This window comes from Heterodontus francisci, chromosome 8 (genome assembly GCF_036365525.1).
Source record: "Heterodontus francisci isolate sHetFra1 chromosome 8, sHetFra1.hap1, whole genome shotgun sequence".
NCBI classification, from domain to species: Eukaryota; Metazoa; Chordata; class Chondrichthyes; order Heterodontiformes; family Heterodontidae; genus Heterodontus; species Heterodontus francisci.
Genome location: NC_090378.1, coordinates 80,180,586 through 80,190,684, shown reverse-complemented (window position 1 = coordinate 80,190,684; position 10,099 = coordinate 80,180,586). Strand labels below are relative to the sequence as shown.

The 10,099-nt window shown below is 44.8% G+C and overlaps 1 protein-coding gene across 13 annotated transcripts in view; it reads left to right on the top strand.

The window, feature by feature from the left end:
- Positions 1–596: 596 nt before the first annotated feature.
- The window catches only part of LOC137372938 (podocin-like), a 122,278-nt gene continuing 112,775 nt past the window's right edge, over positions 597–10,099 (top strand). For all 13 annotated transcript variants that reach the window (XM_068037461.1, XM_068037471.1, XM_068037463.1 and 10 more), the window contains exon 1: positions 597–965. In XM_068037461.1, the coding sequence (XP_067893562.1) occupies positions 623–965 (343 nt within the window). In that variant the 5' untranslated portion in view covers positions 597–622. The remainder of the gene's footprint in view (positions 966–10,099) is intronic.

Genomic DNA, 10,099 nt, shown 5'->3' with positions numbered 1-10,099 from the left:
GAACATAGAGAGTGGAAGTTAAACAGGAGGTCAGAATCAAAAGAGCAGAGGGCTCAAACAAGCTCAGTGACATCAGACATTGGAGTTGGCATCATTTGGTGTGCATAGCTTAATATTACACAAGACAGTACATTCACCCATTAGGCCAATGGGCGCCATTGAGTGGTTTTAAAGCTAAAGCACAGGCTCAAAGCTGCACCCAAAAGTGCTGATACATTTGCATTGTGACATTATTTGGCAATCGGTTAAATATACTTCTCTTATATAGCTCATGTGAACATTGGCCCAATCAGGCTTATATACAATTTGGTAACACACCCCATCTATCCAGGATTATTTCGGTCAATCAGCACAGTAGCATGCAGCAGTGGAGGTCCACTATCTCAGAAGGGTGACTTTAATTAAATCTGAGGAGGCAGTCACTCCCTGTCCCATCAATAAAATGTTTAGAAAAACACTAATCTGGGTCTTTAGTTAATTAAATGTGATTCTTGGCATCTTACCAGTTTAGGGAGCGGAGTTTGAGATGCCTATGAAAAATGCAGAGATCGCAAGTATAAATAGCAAGGATTGCTTTAGTTTGCACAGAGGGTAGCTTCCATCCAACGGATCAGTAAGAACAATGGAAAGGAGCTCCAGGACTTCATCCCGTTCCTCAAAGAAATCACAAAAAAGACAAAATGATTTTTCCACTGGAGAAGAAGATGTACAAAACAAAGATATGAAAAGCAGCAGGAGGAGCTTCAGTGCAAACAAGAGCAAACCTATCCAAACGACAAACACACTGAGACATTACTCAAAGAGGAAAATAGAGAGAAAAGAGAAGATACAGCTAGATAACTCCATCAGTGCTGATAGTAAGGGAACAAGCTCCACCATAGTGGACGTGGACAATGTAGTGAGCTCAGACGAGAATGAGAGTGAGGAGCACATTGCCCTGATTGAAATGGAAACATTCGAGGAAGGTAAGAGGTCATGGGGGCGGTGGTGGGAAGGGTGGGGGCAGTGGGGGTAGGTGGCGTGGGGGAGAACTATGGACTGCATTTTTTAAAAATAAAAAATTATTGGGTTGGAATCAGATTCTGTGTCTTTCCACTTCCCTCACTAAAAGGTGCTTGACCTGTACTTACTATTTTCGATCCTTTTCACAAGTCCACAAGGCTCTTGTATCAGATTCAAATTGAGAATGGTGAACTAATGCAAGAATTAAATGTAGTTATTTTCAAATTGTGCACGTCTGCTCCCTTCAAAGATCCACCATTTTTGGTATCATACAACTGCTGAAAAGGGCACCTTGTGTTAAAAAGTAGTTTAAAAAAAATATTGTATATAATGTATATTATCGGACTACTCTCCTTACTGCCCATCAGTCTGGTTCATAAAGATTGTTTATTTAAATTTAATGTCCCTCTTTTTGGTCTCTGAGGAGTCAGTGGCCTGTTCCAAAGTCTGCAAGAGAAAACATGAATATGTCCAATGACTTCCCATTATATGTGTGAAGACTTTTTTTTTCTTTCTTTTAAGTGAGGAAATAATGTAAGAATATAGCTTAGATTCTGACTCACATTCTTCCAGATTGCTCCCAGATATATTCATAGACTGACAAGGCACAGAGGGAGGCCATTACAGTCATTGTACCTGTGCTGGCTCTTTGAAAGAGCTATCCAATTAGTCCCTTTCCCTGCCTTTCCCCTGTAACTTTTTCCCCTTCAAGTATTTATCTAGTGTCCTTAAGGATTCCACTGTAGGTCCTCACTAGTTCTCCAGTTGCCCAGTGGAACAGTGAAGCAGATTATTTTTAATCAATCATTCATGGGATGTGGGCATCGCTAGCCAGGCCAGCATTTATTACCCATCCCTAAATGCCCTTGAGAAGCTGCCTTCTTGAACTGCTGCAGTTCATGTGAGGTAGGTTCACCCACAGTGCTGTTAGGAAGAGAGTTCCAGGATTTTGACCCAACGACAGTGAAGGAACGGCGATATAGTTCCAAGTCAGGATGGTGCGTGGCTTGGAGGGGAACTTGCAGGTGGTGGTGTTCCCATGCATCTGCTGTTCTTGTCCTTCTAGGTGGTAGAGGTCGTGGGTTTGGAAGGTGCTGTCTAAGCAGCTTTGGTGCATTGCTGCAGTACATCTTGTAGATGGTACACACTGCTTCACTGTGCATCAGTGGTGAAGGGAGCGAATGTTTGTAGATGGGGTGCCAATCAAGCAGGCTGCTTTGTCCTGAATGGTGTCGAGCTTCTTGAGTGTTGTTGGAGCTGCGTCCATCCAGGCAAGTGGAGGATATTCCATCACACTCCTGACTTGTGCCCGGTAGATGCTGGACAGGCTTTGGGGAGTCAGGAGGTGAGTTCCTCGTCGTAGGATTCCTATCTCTGACCTGCTCTTACAGCCACGGTATTTATATGGCTACTCCAGTTCAGTTTCTGGTCAATGGTAATGGTCAATGATATATTCCCATTCTGTCAGTCCATAGGGTGTATTATTATCCTATTCATGTTAGTTATGATTACAGGCCAACTGAGGAACCCTTAGAAACTAAGGATACAGTAGCTCCTGCACATACAACTGTGCAATTGACTTAAAATATCAGACCACCATGGTGGTCATGGTGTAGTGTTAATAATATTTCACATTATGTTTAGGTTTTTAATAGATGAAAGTGCTCCAAATTGTAACTGCTCCCCTGTCGAACATGTTCCCATTAAATTATAATTATTTTCAGATAAAACTTTTTGTTCTAGATTTTTAATTTTATCTTCACCTAAGGTTCTACTTATAGTAAAGAGCATATATTTCGTCATTAGAACTATAAATATTATTTGCCACGTTTGGACAGGATACCACAAACCGTTTCCAGGCTGAGCCTAGGAGAAAGACCCCCTTTCAGTCTTCCAACTTTTCTTTCCATTCTCTATTTACATAGGACTTCATCATGTCTCATAAGAACATAAGAAGCAGGAGCACGGGTAGGCCATGCAGCCCATCGAACCTGCAGCACCATTTCATAAGATCATGGCTGAACTTTTAGATCAAATCCACTTTTCCACCCTATACCATAACTCTTGATTCCCCTAGTACCCAAAAATTGATCAACCTCAGTCTCAACAACTGAGTATCCACAGCCCTCTGGAGTAGAGAATTCCAAAGAATCACAATGCTCTCAGTGAAGAATTTTCTCCTCATGTCAGTACTGAATGGCCGACGCCTTACCCTGAGAATATAACCTCTAGTTCTAGATTCTCCAGCCAGGGGATACAGCCTCCCAGCATCTATCCTGTCAAGGCCTCTAAGTATTTTATATGTGTCAATGAGATCACCTCTCATTCTTCTAAACTTCAAAGAACATAAGCCCATTCTACTCAATCTCTCCTATTAGGAAGCCCTCTCATCACAGGAATCAATCTAGCGAAAAATTATTGCACCCCCTTTAGGGCGAAAATATCCTTCCTTAGGTAAGGAGACTAAACATTTACACAGTACTCCAGATGTGGTCTCACTAAAGCTCTATATAATTGCCGGAAGACTTCATTATTCTTATACTCCAAACCTCTGGCAGTAAAGGCTAACATACCACTTGCCTTCCCTAATTACTTGCTTTACCTGTATGTTAACTTGCTGTGATTTGTGTACCTATAAATTCCCTTGAATACCTAAATTTCTTAGCCTCTCACCTTCTTCCTACCATAATGAATAATTTCACACTTCCTCACACAATGCTCCATCTGCCATCTTGCCCAATCGCTTAACTGGTCTGTATCGCTTTGTAGCCTCTTTGTGTCCCTCTCACTGCTTACTTTCACATCTAGCTTTGTTTCGTCGGCAAACTTGGATATATTACACTCAGTCCCTTCATCTAAGTTAATGATATAGATTGCAAATAGCTGAGGCCACAGCGGAATTTCACGCCCCCCCCCCCCCCCACCCTCCACCCCAAAGAGCGGGAAGGTGGCGGGGAGGGCGTGAGATGGAGCAGGAGACTCGGGAGGGCCATTCCCGACCTGCTCCCGTCTCTGCTGCCACTTTACGCAGGGCGGTGGCGGGAGAAAATGGGCCGCCCGCCCCAGGCCAATCAAGGCCCTTAAGTGGCCACTTAGCGGCCACGTAAGGGCCTCCACCCGCTGCCACGGGGATTTTACTTGTGGCCAGTCAGGCGGCCCAGGCTCGAGAGAAACCACCTGACAAAAGCAGGCGGCTCTCTGACGGCCTGGAGGTGGCCCTCATGATCAGACATCCTGTGCCCGACGGAGGGCCAGCCCCACTGCCCCAACCACCCACAGCACCTAACACTTCTCCCTTCCTCCCAAATGACCACCCTTGGCTCGCTGGGGCCTGTCTGATCACCCCCGACAAGGCACCAAAAGCTTACCTTTATTCTGGACTCCCTGACATCTTCTTTGCGATAGCTGGGTTGCAGTCCCAGCAGTGGCCACTGCTCCCGGTAGCGCTTCTGGGACAGAGAGCTGCTGGCCCTCTGATTGTCCGGCAGCTCCATTAGGCAGGACTTCTTGCCTCAATGAGGTGGAAGTTCCGCCTCAGACTAATTAAAGGCTTGGGGACCGAAAAATGCGGATCGGGGATCCCCAGGCCAAGCGGAGGCAGGTTCACCACCGACTTTTCAGTGGCGGATGGTTCCCGTCTGCCAAGGGTAAAATTCCGGTCCACAGCACTAACTCTTGTGGCACTCCATTAGTTATACCCTGGCATCCCAAAAATGTCCCATTTACTATTTATTATTTTATTTATATACTCTTTCTTTACTGTCTGTTAACCAATCCTCAATCCACTGCTAATACATTACCCCTAATTCTATAAACCCTAATCTTGTATAACAACCTCTTGAGTGGGACCTTTTTGAATGCCTCCTGAAAATTCAAATATACTACATCCACTGGTTCCCCCTTATCTACCTTGCTCGTTGCACACTCAAAAACCTCTAATGGATTTGTCAGACATGATTTCCCTTTCAAAAAACCATGCTGACGCTGCCTAATCATGTTATGATTTTCCAAGTACCCTGTTATCATGTCTTTAAAAATAGATTCTAACATTTTTCCTTACACCTGATGTCAGGCCAACTAGCCTATAGTTCCCTATTTTCTCTCTCCCTCCTTTCTTGAACATTAAGGTTACATTTGCAACCTTCGAAACTGTGGGGACCATTCTAGAATCTAGGGAATTCTGGAAGATCAAAACCAATGCATTTACTCTCTCCGCAACCACCTCTTTCAAAATGTTAGTGTGTAGGCCATTGGGTCCATTGATTTGCCAGCATTTGGTCCCATTAATTTGTCCAATAGTTTTCTTTGCTAATATTAATTACACTAGGTTCCTCACTATCATTACACCCCTGGTTCCCCACAATTTCTGATATGTCCCTCACATTTTGTATACAGCTAATTATTTTGGGTATAACTGTTGTATGAAAATAGGGACAGGAGTAGTCCATTTATCCCTTTGAGCCTGTCTGCCATTAAATTAATGATCTGTGACCTAACTATATACCCGCCTTTGCCCATATCCATTAATACTAAAACTAAAATTAACAGAAATCTATCCATCTCAAATTTAAAATTATCAACTAATTGACCCAACATCAACTGCCATTTGCAGAGGAGAATTCCAAATTTCTATCACCTGTCGAAGTGTTTCTTAACTTCCCTCCTAAAATGTCTGGCTCTAATTTGTAGACTATGCCCATGAATCCTAGATTCCTGAAGCAGCTGAGATAGTTTCTCTATATCTATCCTATTAATATCTTGAACACTTTGATTAAATTACTCTTTAATCTTCTGAATTCAAGGGAATACAACCCTAATTTGTTTAATATCTCCTTGTAATTTAACAATCGGAGTCCAGGTATCATTCTAGAATGCTTATGGCTGGAATTTTACACCCCAGCGGAGCGGGCTGGAGTTGGGGGGCCTAAAGTCAAGTGGGAGGTGGCAGGGAACTTCAGCATCTGTGGAGGCCGCCTGGTAAAACCTGGTGGCCTCCTGGTGTGCCCGGGTTGGAGGGACCCTCCTGATCTGGCACCCTTTGCCCCACAGACGGCCCTCCCAGCAGCAGAAGCCATTCCTGCTGCAGCTCCTCCCCACCCTCCTGAACGACCCCCACAACCCTCGCTGGGGCCCAGCCGATTGTCCCTGGCAAGATCCAAGCATCCACTCACCTTTATGGAGGCCAACATCCCTCTAGCTCAGGCTAGTCCAACATATGGCCCGTGGGCCAGGAGCCGGCCCGCTAAAGGTCTCCATCAGCCTGTGAATGTCAACTGTACCCGAGGCCATTCCTCATCCTCGCCAGAGCTCCGTGACTGGAGATGATAAATTTCCCGTTGGCTTCTTCTTGCAGACCAGCTTTTTAAAAAAGTTGCGATGTCAGTTTCACAGCTGACAGGTGCTTGGATCGAGAACAGCAGTTTCTGAACTTCTGGCAGATTCGGTGTTTTCCGGTGGGCTCTGACTTTTTTTAAAAGAAGTAAAGAGAGGGGCAGAAAGAGAGAGTGATAAAGGGGGACGGAGAGAGGGGTTGGGAGAGGGAGGACAGAGAAAGCAGGACAGAGAGAGGGGGCAGAGAGAGAAAAAGAAGGAGAGAGAGAGAGAGGGGTGACAGAGACGGGGAGACAAAGAGAGAGAGAGACGGACACAGAGAGAGAGGGGGACAGAGAGTAAGAGTGAGAAAGAGGGGGCAGAGAGAGAGAGAGGGAGAAATGGGGACAGAGTGAGGGGGGAAGAGAGAGAAAGAAGGAGCAGAGTAAGGAGAACATAAAGAGAGAGAGAAGTGGGCACAAAGAGAGAGGGGGGACACAGAGAGTGAGGATGACATGGGGGGAAACAACACAGAGAGGGGGGATACAGAAAGGAGGGAACACAGGGTGAGAGAGACAGAGACAGAGAGAGATAGACAGAGAGAGAGAGTGACGAAGATCACTCCTGACAGATGAACATCTATCCGGAATATTCTGCATCACTACAAGAAGTGTGCAGGCAGACATTGACTACTTGTGCAAGCAAAGGAATGCCAGGTATCTCACTAAATCAGTGCTCAACATAGTGAAGAGAAAATAAGTTTATAAATTAATCTTCTCATTTAAAGCTTCTTCACAAAAATTATATTTGCTGTTGTTTTGATGAATAGTAAGATAAATTTTTAATGCCTTTATCTTTCTGAAATCATCTCACCGGCCCCCTATGTAAGACAAAAATTATAATGTGCACCCCCCACCATGCGAAAAGATTGGACAACCCTGCTCCAGCTTCTAACGTTGGGTGCAGTCCCAGCGGTGGCCACTACTCGAGGTGGCACTGCTGGGACTGAGGAGCTGCTGGCCCACAGATTGGCCAGCAGCTTTTGGAGGCTGGACTTCATGCCTCAGAGGGGCAGAAGTCCCTCCCGATGCCAATTAAGGGTCTGGACCATACAAAATCTTTGCGTGGCTTCCAGGCCTGGCGGAGGTGGGCTTGCCCCTGACTTTTCAGCTGGTGGGCGGGGCCTCCGCTGCCACATAAAAGTCCGGCCTACGATGCAGTCCACCCAAGATCAACATATCCTTCCTATGGTACGGTGCCCAAAAGGGAACACAGTACTCCAGGTGTGATTGTACCAGGGCTTTGCATAGCGGTAGCATGAGCTTGAACCAATTGTATTCTAGTCGTCTAGATATAAAGGCCAGCATTCCATTAGAATTTTGATTTTTTTTTACAAGTTCATGACATTTCAATGATATATGTGCATGGACCCCTAAATCTATTTAGACCTTGAGGGCTCGACTTTGAAGTATACCATCTTGGCATGGGCGGCAGCAGTTCGTACTGATCAATTGAGCGCTGTGTTTTCGAATGATGTCGCTGAGGGGTTGCATGTAAGTGAGAAATACAAGAGGGGCAAGGATAGATCCTTAGGAGACAGTAGAGGTAACGGTGCAGGAGCAGGAAGAGAAGCCATTGCAGATGATTCTCTGGCTATGACGAGATAAGAATGGAACCAGGTGTGTGCAATCCCACCCAGCTGGATGACGGCAGAGAGACGTTGGAAGAGGATGGTGCAGTCAACTATGTCAAAGGTTGCAGACAGGTTGAGAAGGATGAGGAGGGATAGCTTACCTTTGTTACATAAGATGTCATTTGTGACTTGGGTGAGAGCTGTTTCGGTACTGTGGCAGGGGCAAAAAACTGATTAAAGGAATTCAATTATGGAGTTCCAGGAAAGACGGACACAGATTTCGGAGGCGACATGTTCAAGGACGTTGGAGAGGAAAGAAAGGTTGGAGATGGGGCAGTAGTTATAGGACAGAGAGGTCATTGTTCGAAATCTGTTTGAAATATGATATTGTATGCAATTGCCAACTACTTGGAATCAATCTAAAATTACTTTCCAGCCAATGCACACTGCTATCTGCCATTTTGGTTAGCTCATATGTGACCACAGGTATGTCCTAATATTCTTGATCATGGCACCAACTCATGATGTACAAAATCCAATACAGCATTGGTAGAATAAGTGTGTATACCCACATAGACTACTGTAGAAATAATATTCTGAAACTTGGACAAATTGGGGAGGTGGCATGTAATATGCACCACAATAAGTTGTTTAATATATTTGTGGTGTGAATTTTGTTATACAATATGGTAATCCAGAGAATTATCACCCTTGATGTGTGTGGCCGTCAGGAAAGCTGAGCTGGCTGTCCGGCAGGAAATGGAATTAAAAAATGATAATGAGACCCTGCATTAAATTTGAGAGGACCTTTGTGTGCTTGGGATTTCAACTGTGCTCTCCCCACCCCTGCCTCCCTGTAAATATTGGGGCCAATGTTTCTGTAAAATTTAACAGATTGAACACATCTACAAATTACGTTACCTACAATTACTATCACCTTTTCCAGTATATAGAACTGGAAAGAGAAGTAATTGTGTCCCTTACTGTTGAGAAAATTATTTTGCCGGATGGAAACTTGGCGAGCTTCCCCATTGGCTATAGAGTAGGGCAAGAATTATAGCTGGGGGAAAGGAAATTATGATGCGATTAGGCAAGATTTAGGATGCGTAGGATGGGGAAGGAAACTGCAGGGGATGGGCACAATCGAAATGTGGAGCTTATTCAAGGAGCAGCTACTGCGCGTCCTTGATAAGTATGTACCTGTCAGGCAGGGAGGAAGTTGTCGAGCGAGGGAGCCGTGGTTTACTAAAGAAGTTGAAGCGCTTGTCAAGAGGAAGAAGAAGGCTTATGTTAAGATGAGACGTGAAGGCTCAGTTAGGGCGCTTGAGAGTTACAAGCTAGCCAGGAAGGATCTAAAGGGAGAGCTAAGAAGAGCAAGGAGAGGACACGAGAAGTCATTGGCGGATAGGATCAAGGAAAACCCTAAGGCTTTCTATAGGTATATCAGGAATAAAAGAATGACTAGAGTTAGATTAGGGCCAATCAAGGATAGTAGTGGGAAGTTGTGTGTGGAATCAGAGGAGATAGGGGAAGCGTTAAATGAATATTTTTCGTCAGTATTTACAGTAGAGAAAGAAAATGTTGTCGAGGAGAATACTGAGATTCAGACTACTAGGCTAGATGGGACTGAGGTTCACAAGGAGGAGGTGTTAGCAATTTTGGAAAGTGTGAAAATAGATAAGTCCCCTGGGCCAGATGGGATTTATCCTAGGATTCTCTGGGAAGCCAGGGAGGAGATTGCAGAGCCTTTGTCCTTGATCTTTATGTCGTCATTGTCGACAGGAATAGTGCCGGAAGACTGGAGGATAGCAAATGTTGTCCCCTTGTTCAAGAAGGGGAGTAGAGACAGCCCTGGTAATTATAGGCCTGTGAGCCTTACTTCGGTTGTGGGTAAAATGTTGGAAAAGGTTATAAGAGACAGGATTTATAATCATCTTGAAAAGAATAAGTTCATTAGCGATAGTCAGCACGGTTTTGTGAAGGGTAGGTCGTGCCTCACAAACCTTATTGAGTTTTTCGAGAAGGTGACCAAACAGGTGGATGAGGGTAAAGCAGTGGATGTGGTGTATATGGATTTCAGTAAGGCGTTTGATAAGGTTCCCCACGGTAGGCTATTGCAGAAAATACGGAAGTATGGGGTTGAAGGTGATTTAG